The sequence below is a fragment of the Dermochelys coriacea genome, chromosome 14 (genome assembly GCF_009764565.3).
Source record: "Dermochelys coriacea isolate rDerCor1 chromosome 14, rDerCor1.pri.v4, whole genome shotgun sequence".
In the NCBI taxonomy this organism is placed as follows: Eukaryota; Metazoa; Chordata; order Testudines; family Dermochelyidae; genus Dermochelys; species Dermochelys coriacea.
The window spans coordinates 2,199,435-2,216,777 of NC_050081.1; the positions used below are offsets into that span (position 1 = coordinate 2,199,435).

Here is a 17,343-nt window from a genome sequence, read left to right on the forward strand (position 1 = left end):
GTCCTTGTGCAGGTTTCCTTTGAGGATGAGGACTGATAAGTTAGGTATAGAGTGATCGCTTTGTGGAAAGTGTTCTCCCTCCCGTCTTTTATCATTTTCCCATCTAAGCTCATTCAAGAGTGTTGTGATTGTCTGGTTTCACCCCCGCCGTTGTTATTGGGATGTTTAGTGCGCCGGATGAGGGACACTGCATTTGCTGTGATGCTCGAAGGACCTTTCCCAGACCTGGAGAAGAGCTGTGTGTGGCTGGAACACTTCTTTCTCTCACCAACAGGAGTTGGTCCCATAAAAGATATGACCTCCCCCCCTTGTCCCTCTCATATCTTGGGACCGACATGCCCACAACAACCCTGCATACAGCACCATCTGAGCAGGCAGCAGAGAAATGAAACTGAAAGCAGAGTGAGTTTCAGAGGAGCAGCCGTGTTAGTCTGTATTCGCAAAAGAAAAGAAGGACTTGTGGCACCTTAGAGACTAACTGCTGGAAATGGCCCACCTTGATTATCACCACAAAAGGTTTTCCTCCCCCCCCCCCCGCTTCCTGCTGGTAATAGCTCATCTTAAGTGATCACTCTCCTTACAGTGTGTATGATAAACCCATTGTTTCATGTTCTCGGTGTGTGTATATAAATCTCCCCCCTGTATTTTCCACCGAATGATCCAATGAAGTGAGCTGTAGCTCACGAAAGCTTATGCTCTAACAAATTTGTTAGTCTCTAAGGTGCCACAAGTACTCCTTTTCTTTTTCCGAATACAGACTAACACGGCTGCTACTCTGAAACCTCTTAGAGACTAACAAATTTATTTGAGCATAAGCTTCCGTGAGCTTCAGCTCACTTCATCGGATGCAGAGTGAGTTGTAAGTCCCAGAGGCACCCTCAGGTGAGAGCTTCTTTCATTTCTCCCTCCAGCGAGGAAGGATTTGGCAGAAGCTTTCCCTGTTCCCCAAGGGCTGCAGAGGCAGAATGGGACGGGCTGTATCTGCCTGCAGCGGGTAGGGTGGCCAGATGTCCCGATTGTATAGGGACAGTCCCGATATTTGGAGCTTTGTCTTATATAGGCGCCTATTCCCCACCCCAATTTTTCACACTTGCTAACTGGTCACCCTAGCAGTGGGGGTTGTTTTTATGGATATTTCTAGGGTAGAGGATTTTTGGGGGTGTCTGGCTGTTAGATGCACCCAGCTGTAAACTAACACACCTCTAGCAGGGAAAGGGGGTCTCAGACCCATTCCCCACAGCGTGCCCCCTGGTTGTATATTGTTGTCTGCCACTCCCAGAGATGGCAAACTAGATGTGCCTGCAGGGCTGTGATGAGCCCATCAGCAAGCAAGTGTAGGCTGGCATGAGCTGTATTCCAGACAGAGAGAAGGGCCCTGAGCTCTTTGGAGGGGATAAGAGAAAGAAATCAGCTATCTCCTCCCACAGGCAAATGAGGCTAGACACTGGGGAAGATCAGGGCCATGCAGCAGGGATAGGTAGGATGCCAGAAGACACCGCCTGGCCTGGGAGATATGGAGACACCTCTGTAAGTACATCTACATCACAAATGATGCTTTACTCAAACTAGCACAGATGTGCAGCCTGACCAAGGTATGACCAAGAAGCTATTCAAAACCTTTAGTCTCCTCATGCACCCGAAGATCTCAAAGCTTTTCACAGTCTTTCATGCACTTATCACACCACCCCTCAGTTTACAGATGGGAAACTGAGACACAGGGAGGTCCAAGGTCACACACAAAACCTGGGAAGACACTGGATTTATGGCTTAGCTTTATTACAATAATCTGCCACCCATTAGCCCCCCTCCCCTCGACTGTTCTATGACTGCAGAGGTGTTAATGGGTTATTTCACATGGAATGGTTCCTTAGAATATCTGCTAACCACTTATGCTAAACAACCTGTTGCAGCAGCTGTGACACTCTGAGGCCTGGTCTACACTAAGGACTTACATGGGTATAGCTCTCTCTCTCAGGGGTAAATCCACACCCCTGAAGCCAGTTCTATCCTCTAAACTTACAGTGGTATAGCTCTGTCGCTCAAGGATGTGAAAAGTCCAAACCGCTGAGCAATGCAGTTGTACCGACCTAACCTCCAGTGTAGACAGAGCTATGTCGACAGGACGGCTTCTTCTGTGGACCTAGCTATCGCCTCTCACGCATGTTGGTTAACGAGGGTCTTCACTGAAGCCCTACAGCAGTGCAGCTGCGCTAGTGCATTTGTGCTGATGCAGCACTTGAAGTGTAGACCTGCCCTGAGAGATGTATCTATACGGCATGAACCCCAGTGGGGAAGTGGATTATCTATGTCAGTGGCTCTCAACCTTTCCAGACTACGGTACCCCTTTCTGGAATCTGATTTGTCTTGTGTATGCCCAGATTTCACCTCATTTAAAAATTGCTTTCTTACAAAATCAGACATAAAAATACAAAAAAGTGTCACAGCGCACTATTAGTGAAAAACTATCGACTTCCATTTTTACCAGTTATAAAACAAATCAACTGAAATATAAATAATGTACTTACATTTCAGTGTGTAGTATATAGAGCAGTATAAACAAATCATTGTCCATATAAAGTTTCAGTTTGTACCGACTTTGCTAGTGCTTTTTATGTAGCTAGGCAGATATCTGGATGAGTTGATATCCCCCCAGGGGTACACGAAGCCCTGCTCTATGCAGACGGGAGATGCCCTCTCCTAGGCATCCATAGTGTCTACACTGAAATGTTTTCCTCCTTTCCCCCCCTGCTGCTGGTGATGGCTTATCTTAAGTGATCACAAGTGAGCTGTAGCTCACGAAAGCTTATGCTCTAATAAATTTGTTAGTCTCTAAGGTGCCACAAGTCCTCCTTTTCTTTTTTCTCCTTACAGTGTGTATGATAAACCCATTGTTTCATGTTCTCTGTGTGTGTGTGTATATAAATCTCTCCTCTGTTTTTTCCACCAAATGCATCCGATGAAGTGAGCTGTAGCTCACGAAAGCTTATGCTCTAATGAATTTGTTAGTCTCTAAGGTGCCACAAGTCCTCCTTTTCTTTTTACACTGAAATGGTGCAGCTGTGCCACTGTAGGGATTTAAGAGTAGACATACTCCCAATCCCTTTTCCAGGCCTGGAGAAGAGCTCTGTGTGGACAGAAATTGGTCCCAAAAAAAGCTATTACCTCACCCCCCTGTGTCTCACACATCAGCGTTAGCAGGCTCGGGGCCTTGGACGCTACATAAATCAAGAACTGTAGATGCCCAGCGCCTGCTGTGGGACCGAGTCCGGCGCCCCAACTTGTGTGTCTAGGCTCTGGGCGCCCCGCTGCATTTCTGTCCGGGGCTGCTGCAGGGGCGTCGGGACAGGAGCCCTGCCTCTCCCCCGCGGGGCTCCACACAGGGCGGGCGCCTGGTGTCCAGCCGGCTCCGACGCGCCCCGTTAGCGCCAGTGCTTCTGCCGCAGGAGCCGCTGCGGTGCGGGGCGAAGGGACCTTTCCCCGCCCAGCCGCAGCAGCAGCGCCCCGGGGAGCCAGCTCCGCCCGGCCCCCGCCTCCGGGCGCGCGTCGCTGCCCCGGCTGCCCAGCGCTGCGCCGGGCGGGGGGCGGCTCCGAGCCCCTCGGGCCGGGGCGGAGCAGGGGGCGCCCGGGGCTGCCCCGCGGTGACGTTTGGAAAGCGAAACTCGGGGCTCTCCGGCGACGCGCACTCGCAGAAACAGAAACTTTGCCGGGTCCCTGGGCGGCGGCAGCCGGCGCGGAGCTCAGGTGAGCGGCCCCGGCTCGGGGCTCGGGGAGCTCGGCCCGGGCTCGGCGGTCGAGCTCAGCACGGGGGTGCCGGAGCCCCGGTTCCCGCCCCAGGAGCTGGTGGGGGGCTCTCGCTGGCTCGGGGCTTTGCAGAGGGCACGGACCCGCCTACCCCGCTGCCGCGCCAGGGGCCTGGCTGGGGGGGTCCCCCGCACCCCCTGCACGGCCAGGACGGGCCCGGCTGGGGGGGGGGCGCTGTGCGCACCCCGGGCCTCCCCTGCCCGGCGGGCGGGGCTGGGGGATGCGCCTAGCGGGGGCGTGGCCGGGCCGCTGCTCTCCCGCGGGCACGGGCAGGCTCCGCCGTCGCCCCTTCGCCACCCCGCTCCCCGGCGGCTGGGGCAGCTGCGGTAAATCACAGCCCGATGCATCCTGGGACTTGTAGTCAGGAAACGACTCCTTCCGCCTCGCGCTTTCCGGGGGGCGCAATTTGCATACAGCGAGCGTTCCCTGCCTTGCCATTGGCCGAGCGGCTGAGCTCATTAGCATGGGGTGCTCGAGGACAGTGAGGAAGCTTCTGTTTATGTGCCCGGCGGGCGTGGGAGGGGCTGCGAGCTGAGCTGCAGGCTGGCCCCGCCCCCTCAGGCAGGAGTGGCTGTAGGTAGGGGGCTCGTGAGGGGTGGGGGCGGCGCATCAAAGGGGAGGGGGGCCCCCTCCCCTCCCCTATGCAGGGCTGGCTGGGGGCGCTCTCCTGTCCCCCCCACTCCCCTGCCCCAGAGAGGCACTGGCAGCAGCGGGGTGACCCTGCGGCCCTGGGCTGGGGGAGTCTGGGCTGGGGGGGCCCTTTGTAACTTCGCCAGGCCTGGGGCAGGTGTTGTGACCCTTTGGCCAAGTGCCATGGTTGTGGCCTTCCCCTGCGTGCGTGCGTCCGTCCCTCCTCGGTCCAGCGTGCACCTGCCCTGTCGTCCCACCCTCCCGCCTTGGGCCTCCCAGGTGCAGCCGTGCCCCTTACGTGCCTGGTGCCAAGTTCCTTTGTCCCGAGTGTAGGCCAAGCTTGTGGTTATCATTCTTCTGCTGCTTTATTATTTGCAGGGCAGTAGTATGCCGGAAGCCCCAGTCCCATGGTGCTGGGTGCGGTACATACACGCACACACGACAACAAGCCAGTCCCAGCTCCAAAGAATTTAGGGCTGGATTTTCAATTTAAGAATTCAGCTCTCCTTTAGGCACCCAAATAAGTGGAGATGCTGGGTGCTGAGCAGCTTTGAAAATCTGGCCTTTTACTAAGGCAAGAGGCAACTGACACATACAGTAAGCAACTGTGCAGTTTGGATCCTTCCTTATCCCCTTTTTAGTCAGAGCCTTCTTTAACTGTGATCCTCCAGAAAGAGGGTATATCAGGTTCAAATCTCAGTATTGGTGGGACCTACAGCTCCCCAAAAAAGTGACTCCATCAGTGTGCATCCGATGAAGTGAGCTGTAGCTCACGAAAGCTTATGCTCAAATAAATTTGTTAGTTTCTAAGGTGCCACAAGTACTCCTTTTCTTTTTGCGAATACAGACTAACACGGCTGCTACTGTGAAATCCGTCAGTGTGGTTTCTCATGATTTTTTTTCTTTTTCTTTAAAAGAAAAAAAAAAAGTATAAAACTTAGCTTCAGTCCAGAGTTCCCGGTCAGTTTTTGTGGCTTTATAATTGCATTCCCTAGCTTTTAAAACATTTTTCTCTCCCATGTTGCTGTTTTGCAAAAATAATGCAAATACGCAAAACTGACTCTACAGCAAATGTCACCAAAGGCAAATAAGCAAAGTTAAGGGGAAAAGAGGTGGTGGGGGGGGAGGAAGCTGTGTGTGTTTTGCAGTTTGTTTATTTTATATACAATTATCTTGTTACCACATGCACACAAAGGAAAGGAAATAGTGGGTTACATTTTACAAATCTGTATTTTTGTTAAGTCTGTACGCACACATATTGTGAATGATTTAGGCTCTTAAAACAGTTTTCATTAATTTATTTTGCTTGAAATATTTGCACTTGTTTTTTTAAATAAATGAACTTAACAACTGAAGTCTCTGTCACTTGTGAAGTATGGGAAGCAGGGAGATTTTCATTTTATGCCCAAGTAATGGTTTGTAAGGCCTTGAAACATTGCCTATCTGACCTCTGTAGCTTTCACATTTTCTTAGTGTCCTGAGGGTGAAATTTAGCAAGAGCCCAGGGTCGCTAATAATGAATCAATGTTTTGCTGTCTCTCTTAACCATTTGTGTGTGTCTCTCTTCCTGCTTTGAAACAGGTGGCATAAAACTTTTCCCTGAGGTGGCAGGCTGCAGGTATGAAGTGCCCTAAATGTGACTACATTTCTCAAGATGCTTCTCCCAACTTCTGCAGCAGCTGTGGGTTCAGGCTGGTCCCCCACATCAGCACACAGAGTATGGAAAAAGGTAGGAGGATGGGGGTAACTTAGGTTTACTGCTTGGCTGACTGTAGGATATTGCAAAGAGGTGAAGTTATTTGACATGTACACATGATGACATACAAATAGTACTTCAGCAGCAGAGGTGCTCTAAACTGGATGTAGCCTGGGTCCCCGAATCAGACATTGACTGTGGGATCCCATACCCCATATGGTTGGTATACCAGATCTGAGCAGAGTTGACAGATAGATCGGAGAAGGTGGGGTCCACTGGAATATGCTCAGGCCTTGACACTTTGAACCCAAGCCAGCAAAAAGGGAGGGCGGAGGACATCCTAGTCCTACTAGCCAGGAGGCAGGTCTGGAACGAGTCACTGCGCTCCCACTGGTAGGGTGGCTCACATGGTTGGGGGATCCCTACTGGAAGAACCTGACCCTAGTCCTGGCCCCAAAGCAAGAGAAGAACAGAGTGAGGAGGTCGGGGGAGACACCTAAATCTGGTCCCATGGCTGGGGAAGAGCAGAGCATGGGAGAGGTACCTGAGGTGACCCCCCTCCCCACAACTGCTGCACAAACCAGATTGGCTGGAGGTTGAGTGCTACTCCAGAACAAGGACACAGACATAACTATGGACCACATGGGAGGGTTTGAGCCAATGAGCAGGTGGAGGGGGGCCGGTGCTGGGAACAGACAAGCCCAGGAACTGGGAAGATTTGTAGAGAGAACAAAGAAAGAGCAGCGGGAAAAGTAGCAGTGCTGAGCCAGGCAGAGAGAGACCCAGATAGAAGCAGGCAGAGCTGAACCAGGAGCTGCTTGGAGGAGAGACAAAAGGAGACTGTTAGGGATGCACAGGCTGGAGCTTCCAGGCCAGCTGATACCAAGTAGCAAGCAGCAGAGGGCATGGACAGGTTGGACTGACCCAAGGGTGGTGCGGTTGCATGGACACAAGGCAGAGAATTTGTGGCATGTCTGACTAGGTGTGGGGGTAGGGCTGCATGCTGTATCAGGGCAAGGGAGTTGGTGTAACCCCTGCTAGAGATCCTGACCTGGATCTGCTCCTGGCTTTGCTGGGTTGGATAAAAGTGTTGTGCTATTGTAAAACATGGAACTTGTTCCAAGGGTTACCTCTGATCTCATGAAGAGAGGGTTGGAATTTATGCAGAGGTGTGTGGGACCTGTTCCCCAACCCTGGGAATCTCCCATCTGACAATGGGCAGGGTGAGAATCAAGTTGCCTGCCCTGTCTCTACCTCAGAAGTGGTGTGCCAAGTCTTCATTTATTCACTCTTGTCATAAATGTAAAGGGAAGGGTAAACACCTTTAAATCCCGCCTGGCCAGAGGAAAAACCCTTTCACCTATAAAGGGTTAAGAAGCTAGGATAACCTCGCTGGCACCTGACCAAAATGACCAATGAGGAGACAAGATACTTTCAAAGCGGGGGGGGCGGGGAGAACGACAAAGACTCTGTCTGTGTGATGCTTTTGCTGGGAACAGAAAAGGAATGGAGTCTTAGAACTTAGTAAGTAATCTAGCTAGAGATGTATTAGATTCTGTTGTATTTAAATGGCTGATAAAATAGCTGTGCTGAATGGAATGTGTATTCCTGTTTTTGTGTCTTTTTGTAACTTAAGGTTTTGCCTAGAGGGATTCTCTGTTTTGAACCTGATTACCCTGTAAGGTATTTACCATCCTGATTTTACAGAGGTGATTCTTTTATTTTTTTTTCTTCAATTAAAATTCTTCTTTTAAGAACCTGATTGCTTTTTCATTGTTCTTAAGATCCAAGGGTTTGGGTCTGTGTTCACCTATGCAAATTGGTGAGGATTTTTATCAAGCCTTCCCCAGGAAAGGGGGTGTAGGGTTTGGTGAGGATTTTGGGGGGAAAGAACGTTTCCAAGCGGGCTCTTTCCTGGTTATATATCTGTTAGATGTTTGGTGATGGCAGCAATAAAGTTCAAGGGCAAAAGGTAAAATAGTTTGTACCTTGGAGAAGTTTTAACCTAAGCTGGTAAAAATAAGCTTAGGGGGTTTTCATGCAGGTCCTCACATCTGTACCCTAGAGTTCAGAGTGGGGAAGGAACCTTGACGTGGTGGCAGAGTGGTGGGATTAACTTGAAATCATTTTGAGATCAATTTGAGATTTTTTTGAACAAGAAGCACAGATCTTAAAAAGGAAATTTTTTTTTCCTTTGGGCTGCTGAAAAGCAGGTTTTTGGCTGAAAGCAGTTTGAAGGTTTTTTTTTCTCTGCTTTGGGGCCAGAGCAGAGACAAAAGGGAATTGTCTTTTATGATTTGGAGTTTTCTCTACCTAAGGACAGGGTAGTTAACCTCCTGCAGGGAAATTCACAAGTCTTCACAGACCTGACGAAGTTTTTTTTTTTTTTTAACCTAAGAGCAACTAGAGGGTTTTTTTGCCTATTTGCCTGGAGAGCAGGCTGAGTGGGGGCGGTGGCTGGGACCCCGGCTGCACTGGCAGTAAAAATCAGCACGTGTGCCGCAGGTTACTGACCCTAATCTACTTTATAGATGTCGTTGTTGTTGTTATTATTATTATTTATTATTTATTATTATTGTTACTATTTATTGCAGTAGCATCCTTAGATGTGTATTGTGTTGGGCACTGTGCAAACAAAGGATTTTTTTTAATTGTTTTTTTTCTGTTTCCTGCTTTGTTACGATGGATAAAGGAGGCCTGAAACATTCGTTTGGGGTGTTTTGCCAGAAGCTGGGTTTGGGCAACAGGGGATGGATCACTTGATGATTACTGGTTTCAGAGTAGCAGCCGTGTTAGTCTGTATTCGCAAAAACAAAAGGAGGACTTGTGGCACCTTAGAGACTAACAAATGTATTTGAGCATAAGCTTTCGTGAGCTACAGCTGAAGTGAGCTGTAGCTCACGAAAGCTTATGCTCAAATAAATTTGTTAGTCTCTAAGGTGCCACAAGTACTCCTTTTTTCTTTTTGATGATTACCTATTTTGTTCATTCCCTCTGAAGCACCTGGCATTGGCCATTGTTGGAAGACAGGATTCTGGGCTAGATGGACCATTGGTCTGACCCAGTATGGCCATTCTTATGTTTTTGTTTTTGTTTCTGAAATTTCCTGATTACTTTTTACTTTAGAAATATTTGGAGTGTCAAGGCTACTCGTCATTGGTTTGGCAGGAGTACGCAAAGAGCTCTAATGCCTTAAACTGAACGGGCGGCAGGTGCTGAATCTTTAAGCAGCTTTCTTTTCCAAATGTTAAATAATCACTGAAGTTAAATAGGTGCTAATAAAACACATGATATTGTGAGCAGTCTAATTGAAAATCCCTTCTCTCTCAGCTTTCAGTCTGTAGCAAACATATCTCACCTGTGAGCTATTTGTCTGGTTATCATCAATAGGGTAAAATGGTAATGGGGTTTAATTCAGGCCTGAGCCAAATGGCTTATCGGTGTTTTCATTCAAATCTTTCTGCTTTAAGGTTGTTTAGATGTCATGGCAATTTGAGGAGACAAAACCAATTCAGTGTATGTTTGTTTTCTCATTACAATTCATAAAACAGGCAAATATAAAGCTAACTTCCCTACAACACTAAACAATGCAATAATTAAATTGAAGTTACAGTGGTGATCAGATGAATTCATCAAAGAATTAACAGCATAAATTAAAATCAGTAATTCAGTAAGAAAGTAGATTGAGTCCACTTCTTGCTCATTTACCTGGACTTTTTGAGATTGCAATTTGAGCTGCTAACACTTCTCAGTCCCTTACCCTGATTCACTTGCAAGATTTCAGGCATTGCAGCTTTGCACCCCAGGTGCATTGTGCAATTCTGGTAGAGCGGGATCAAGCTTAACCTTTGGCTCACTTTTGAGGCCTTCCCTCCAACGGACGTTTCTCCACTGCATGTGTCTGAGGCCACAATCCTATGTTTTTCTCCCAAGAAGGTGAGAGCAGGGGAACAACAGGAGATGACTCCATCAAAACTTTTACAACTCTTTATCTGGGTTAATAGTTAGGGACTTACAGATGGGTCTCTGGACCTTAAGGCCTAGCCACTTCCTTGGACCTCACTTGTAGCCCATTGTCTTTTGACCTACACAATTGTCAGTGTCCCTTACTCATTCAAACCTCACATTTCAGCAATGACACTTAGGGCAAGTCTGCACTATAAAATTAAGTCAACCTAAGTTTTGTTGACTTACAGTCCCTCAGTAATTAAATTGCTTTTGCACGTCCACACTACGCTTCTTGTGTCAGTAGTGTGTGTCCTCATCAGGAGCGCTTGTACCGATTTAACTGTTAGTGTGGGGCATTGCTGGACATCTTCTGAAAGGCAGCAACAGTCGATGTAAGCAACACCGTGTTTACACGGACACTGCATCAACCTAACTACAACAGCCTAGGTGCTGTACCTCTTGTAGCGGTGGAGTTACTAAGTCGGTGTAGTGGGACAGTTACGTTGGTGGGAACTGCATTTTAGTGTAGATGCTTACAGAGTTATGTCAACCTAACTCTGTAGCATTGGCCAGGCCTTAGGGCCTCACAACCCACAGTAAGAAATTACAGAACTATCACCTATGGTTTGACTAGGTGAACTGAGCGAAAGGTCATCTTGCTCTAACAAAGCCCAAAGAAAAACTGCTTCAAAGCTGTTTTTGAGATCCTGTTAATATAAAATCAACGAGGAGTTTGGTGGCACCTAAAAAATATCTTAACAGATCTGTTAGTCTTTAAGGTTCCACCGGACTCCTCATTGTTTTTGTGGATACAGACAAACATGGCTACCCTCTGATACTTGTTAATATAAAGTAATTAAAAATACATTAGATTTAAGGTTTCAGAGTAGCAGCTGTGTTAGTCTGTATTCGCAAAAAGAAAAGGAGGACTTGTGGCACCTTAGAGACTAACACATTTATTTGAGCATAAGCTTTTGTGAGCTACAGCTCACTTCATCGAATCCAGGCAGTGGAAAAACTGAATGCATCCGACGAAGTGAGCTGTAGCTCATGAAAGCTTATGCTCAAATAAATTTATTAGATTTAAGTTCATACTTACACTACTATAGAGCTATGTGCCCTACATAACAAAACTTTCAGCCTAGACAGGGTCATGGGACTTGAGTTTGTAATGTAAAACACAGTGGAATTATTTCTCAAATCCTTTCCTGCCCCTTTCATGCATGATAAAGAAGCGAACAAGGGCACAACTGTGATTTCTATCCCACCTCCTTTGCAGGCCACCTTCTATATTACATTTGTTATTTAAAACCACCATTTTATTTTTTAGATTTTTTTTTTGCATTGTATTTGTTTCCCTGTTGTTTTTTTGGGAAGGGAGAGGAGATTTTATGCTTTGGCTCTTGTGATTTATTTACGTTCTTCCTGTTCTCTGAGGGATAGATAAGCTCCTGGGCTTTGTTGGCTTTGCCTTTCATACCCACGTGCGCACACCAAGGTTCTGTTCACTTCACATTCCACAATTCTGCCCTGAGGATTATGCAGGAGCAAACTGGTAACATCTGTGATACAATGGTGAATGCACCACTCAAGATGGTACTGCATAAAGCCATGGCACCTATGGGAAGCCAAAGGTGTGGGGGATTCCTGGAGGAAAAAGGAAGGAGTTGAAAGCAATTGAAGAAGATTGGAATGACATGCTGGTGAAGGCAGATAAAACAATGTGAAAAATACACAAGTTAATGATACCCTGAGCACAAAAGCACTATGAAACCCAGCTGCCATAAGCAAGTATCTGGCAGGATAGGTGACAGTGTTGATTTACTACTTGTCTGCTACCAGAATCGGTTCCTCCCCTAGAATCTGCAGCTCTCATGCTATGGCAGCATCTGCATGGTGGGATGGCAGTATGTGCAGACGTGTGGACAAAGGATAGCTCTAAAGCGTTTTCTTGTGCCATGTATCTGACCCTATCATCCGCATGCAGATTGGTTTGATTGCAAATCATGGCATGTTTCATCATATGTTTTTCTTACTTTCTTATGGACCTTTTTCCCTTCCTGTGCCTCCGGTAACAGATTTGGAGGTGCCTTGTGAAAATTTATAAAAAGAAAAGGAGTACTTGTGGCACCTTAGAGACTAACAAATTTATTTGAGCATAAGCTTTCGTGAGCTACAGCTCACTTCATCGGATGCAGACTAACACGGCTGCTACTCTGAAACCTGTGAAAATTTATGGATACTATATGCTGGCCTGGTTATTGGGATGTCTGCTGTATGAATATATTCCTTTAAGTCAATCGGGGGCTCTCTGAAATGTAGGCAGGAAGGAGAAGAATGGCTGGAGAAAGATAGGTTTCAGAGTAGCAGCCGTGTTAGTCTGTATTCGCAAAAAGAAAAGGAGTACTTGTGGCACCTTAGAGACTAACAAATTTATTTGAGTGCCACAAGTACTCCTTTTCTTTTTGGAGAAAGATAGCCACCTATCAGCCAACACTTAAGAGTCATTAAGGGACAATGCTGGAACTATTAGCTTTAAGGTGCAGCCAGCTCTGTAACTCTGATGCTTTTTATAGATGCGGCGGGCATATTTCTGCACTGAACAGAGGAAGGGATGCTTTGAGATTTCTGCCTGGGAGCTGAAATATACTTTCAGGACCAGCCCTCTCTCATCTCCTTTTTTACGCTATAAGTTCAACGGTTTGTGCAGTTTTGGTAACGTGATGCAAGTGGTCTCAGAGTGGGGCTTCCAGTTTAGTCATGTTCACTGGCCCTTCTCTCTTAACCTTGGTTTAGGGTTGAGCATTGCTCCTTTCCTCCCTTCTGAAGTTATTTCTAGTGTTCTCTTCGGAAAGGGGTGTGGAAGCAATGTTCATATCTCAGTCAGTGCGTTTAATTAGCACTTGTGATTTCTCTCCCTCCTTTCCCCCCACTCCAGTTGAGAATTACATTTTGTCTCCTCCTTGTTTCCTGACTGCAAAATTAACAGAGAACTTTTTCTCAGTTGTAGGAAGTGGAGATGTAAAGCCAGCTCCAGTCCCTGAGGGGGAAGTGGAGAGTGGGAGAGAACTGAAGGTAGAGGGCGCCTTCACAGTGCCAGCTGCTGATGGACGACCACTGATCAAAGAAACACAGGGAAAGCCAGGAGAGCTGCTGTTGCAGAGCTTGGGGACTCAAAGCGGTGTCTCAAAGAGGAAAGTGAGTATGTCGGAATGCGGACTGTGTACTGTGCAGAGACCTTGAGGAATCTTCATGTTTCCCTGCAGTATTGGAGTGGCTAAGGCCTCCGGGTGCCAAGTAGGATGATTAAAGCAAATAACTCCTCTGCTTTCTCTCTTATTTACAGTATGAGGCACCTATTACTAATGCTTTTTGCTTATGGTCTGGAACCACTAACTGCTGGTCTGGAACCACAAATTTTTTTAAAGGAAATCTGATACATATTTTAACATCATAAATTTTGTAGCGAATGGTGTCTCATTGTATGTTGCTGAGATATTGAATTATAGAGCTTCCCCTAACAATATATTTCGGGCAATAATAGAATCGATAAATGATACAGAAAAGCTTCAGGATTAAAAATCTGTCTGTCCAAAGTCAATATCTGCCTATTAGGGGGTTTGTCAGCCAATCCTGCTACGTTAGGCTGGGTCTACCCTAGAAACCTTTGCCAGTTAATAATGTTGCTTAGGGATATGAACTTTGTGTGTGTGTGTACCAACAAAAGCCCTGGGGTAGACATGGTTATACCAGCCAAAAAATGCTTTTGACGGTATAGCTTACTTTCTTTGGGGAACTAGTGTAAGAAGCTATACCAGCAAATAGCACTCTTTTGCTGGTCTGTGTTGCATCTGGACTAGGATGGTATGCTGGTACTGTATAGCAAAACCTTTCTCACGTGGACAAGTCCTTTAATGTCCGATTCTCATATTGCTGAAAAGTTTAAATGCTTGGGAAAACAGATTCTCAGAGTTACTTGGATTTCAAATCCTCTTTTATTACAACTTATAGCAGAGGACTTAAAAAAAAAATTGTTCCAAGATGTCTCTTTCTTTAATGACTTCATAATGGTGACAGCTTTTATTAAGTTCCAGAATATTCTAACTCAGATCCTCAGACATTTAAAAAACAAACAAACAAAACCCTCTGTTTCCAGTTTTGTGGGAGTTGTTAAAATCTCTCATGAACATAGAAACTTTAAATCTACTATCCTAATTAGATTTTCCAAATTCTAATTAACATTTTATGATAACTTATCTCCAATTCTTTGAATGGGATTCATGTGGTAAACATTGGCCCAAAATTATTATACAACAAACAATACTTACACAACAATGCAATAAACCATTGTATGAAATGTCATACACCAGAATACATGTGGAGAGATGAACAGGGAACTTATTTTGTAATATGACTTTGGCAGAAATACCTACAGTTATGCATTTTTGCCACTGGCATAGTACTTTCCCTGATTTTATTGTGGTGGGGGCAGTGTGTTTGGGTTTTTGTGGGTTTTTGTTGTTGTTGTTGTTTTTTTTTAAATCTGTAACTTTCAGCACTGTGATTTTGTATGTAGATAAGTGAATGTAATGATAACAGCTGAACAAATTTCACTGAGACTTGTGAGCTTCCCACTTAAAACCTGGATTTTCTGTGATGGTCGGAGAGCAATATACTTGCAGGGTGCAATGTATCCAATGCAGCGTGTAGCCCATAGGTCTAGTCTGCTGGTTTGCTTTATTATATGCTGCCTATTATCTACTGGTTTGCTCATTTGTTTTATTGTATTTCGTTTGGTTTACTCTGTTTTGTTTGGCTGTAACACAAGGAACCTACAGGTCTGTGTCCTGTATGATTAGTTTCAGCAAGTTAGCATAAATATGGTGAAGTAGGCTTGTGACCTTTGGCATAGATAAATGGCCTGAGAGTCACCCCTTAGACGTATCTACCTAAGAATAGGAGTTGGAACTCGGTGGTAAACAGTGACCACAGGGAACACCGCAGGAACGTGGAAGTAACGACCATAAACCCGTTCAGGCAAGAAGTGACAGGTCTGAGAATGAGATAATTGGCATTAATATGTATAGATATGTTAGGCTATAGAATAAGTGCACCCTGATATTGTGTGGGTGAGGAAGTTAGATTTGGGCATGGAAGGTTAGGCATTAGCATGAATAATTCATGCTCAGGCCCTATAGAGGGCAAATCACCCTGTGGAATTATTATTCTGTTAATTCTTCCTCTTCTTTTGAGTTTTAGCCTTTTTCTTTATCTTTGAATCTTTCAGCTGTCAATTGTTAACTTAGCTACTCATCATTTGACCCTTCAGCTCTATTATTCACCATCAATCTTGGGCATTGAGGAACCTGGACCGTCATAAGAACAGCCACACTGGGTCAGACCAAAGGTCCGTCTAGCCCAGTATCCTGTCAGCCGACAGTGACCAATGCCAGGTGCCCCAGAGGGAATGAACAGAACAGGGAATCATCAAGTGATCCATCCCCTGTCGCCCATTCCCAGCTTCTGGCAAACACAGGCTAGGGACACCATTCCTGCTCCTCCTGGCTAATAGCTGTTGATGGACCTGTCCTCCATGAATTTATCTAGTTCTTTTTTGAACCCTGTTATAGTTTTGGCCTTCACAACATTGCAGAGACGAGGCTGGTTCTTTGTTTCTTACCACCAGGTCCCCAAAGAGGGGTGTGAGTATACTAATCTAGGAGCTTCCGAAAAGCATGATACCCCAAGGATTGTATTATTACCTTTTGGTTCTGTGATTTGGAGCTTTTGGGGCCTTTTTCACATTTTAATAAAAGTCTCTAAGGCTGTGTTTTGCCCTCCGTGTGAGTGTGCTTGCCATATACTCCGAGGGTTCTTACAAGATTTTGAACTCACTCTATTGAATTCTGTATAGCCTCATTTTGGGACAAGAACCTTATTATCTTCTGGTCAGATCAATTGGTGAGACTATAATAATAACCTCTAAAAATTCCAGGCAACAAGAGGGCTAGCACAAGGCCTGTGTACTGCCTAAGTCCAATTTAAATCTATGGCTTAAACAGGACTTCATTGACTTATTTGGGCTGGCCTCTTTCACAAGAGTGAGCTATACTAGAATTAAGGCTCCTGGGGTCGGTGGGTGGGTGAGGTCAGTGGTTCCATTCTTTCTCTATTTTGGGTGAAAAAGTAAGTATTGCCGTTGATGGTTTGCATGGTGTCTGTGCAGGGCTGCTGTCGTGGAATCATAGAAATGTGGGGCTAGACGGGACTTTGAGAAGTCATTTAGTCCAGCCCCTTGTGCTGAGACAGGACCAAGTAAACCTAGACCATTCCTGGCAGGTGTTTGTCCAACTTGTTCTTAAAATCCTCCAGGGATGGGGATTCCACAGCTTCCCTTGGAGGCCTATACCACAGCGTAACTATTGTTCTAGTTGGAAAGTGTTTCCCTGTATCTAAACTAAATCACCCTTGCTGCAGATAAAAGCCTATTCTTGTCTTACCATCAGTCGACCTGGACAACAGTTGATCATCATCTTCTTTATAACAGCCTTTGACATATTTGAAGACTGTTATCAGGTCCCCCTCAGTCGTCTTTTCTCAAATCTAAACGTGTCCAGTTTTTTTAACCTTTCCTCATAGTTCAAGTTTTCTAAGCCTTTTATCACCTTTGTTGCTCTCCTTTGGACTCTCTCCAGTTTGTCCACATCTTTCTTAACGTGTGGTGCTCAGAACTGGTCACATTACTCCAGCTTAGAGACTAACAAATTTATATGAGCATAAGCTTTCGTGAGCTACAGCTCACTTCATCGGATGCATTTGGTGGAAAATACAGTGGGGAGATTTATATACACACACAGAGAGGAAGATGATGTCTGTCTGTATCTGTATGAGTTTTTTCATGAAGTTGATAGAATTCCACTCTATACACAAAAGCTTATGCTCAAATAAATTTGTTAGTCTCTAAGGTGCCACAAGTACTCCTTTTCTTTTTGCGAATACAGACTAACACGGCTGCTACTCTAAAACCTGTCATTAACACCTCTGTAGTCATAGGATAAAAAGGGTTGTTAGTGTATTACAGATTGTTGTACCATAATAAGCCATAAATCCATGGGAGCAACATGTCTACAACATCAGTGCATACCCTTATTTCCATTGTCACTTTGGTTCCTGTAGGGACTGCGGTGCAGATTCCTTGTACAGTCTCTCCTTCTCCAGTGTAGCAGGTTGGTGAGTGAAGTGGTAGTTGGAGAGGGTATGCTTTCTCC

The 17,343-nt window shown here is 45.8% G+C and overlaps 1 protein-coding gene across 5 annotated transcripts in view; it reads left to right on the forward strand.

The window, feature by feature from the left end:
- Nucleotides 1–3,584: 3,584 nt before the first annotated feature.
- The window catches only part of RNF213 (ring finger protein 213), an 88,988-nt gene continuing 75,229 nt past the window's right edge, over nucleotides 3,585–17,343 (forward strand). For 3 of the 5 annotated variants that reach the window (XM_043496307.1, XM_038371171.2, XM_038371173.2), the window contains exons 1-3: nucleotides 3,585–3,741; nucleotides 6,013–6,160; nucleotides 13,080–13,273. In XM_043496307.1, the coding sequence (XP_043352242.1) occupies nucleotides 6,052–6,160; nucleotides 13,080–13,273 (303 nt within the window). In that variant the 5' untranslated portion in view covers nucleotides 3,585–3,741; nucleotides 6,013–6,051. Of the gene's footprint in view, nucleotides 3,742–4,290; nucleotides 4,379–6,012; nucleotides 6,161–6,826; nucleotides 7,041–13,079; nucleotides 13,274–17,343 lie in introns of those variants that run through there. The other 2 variants (XM_043496306.1, XM_043496308.1) reach the window with 2 other exon arrangements.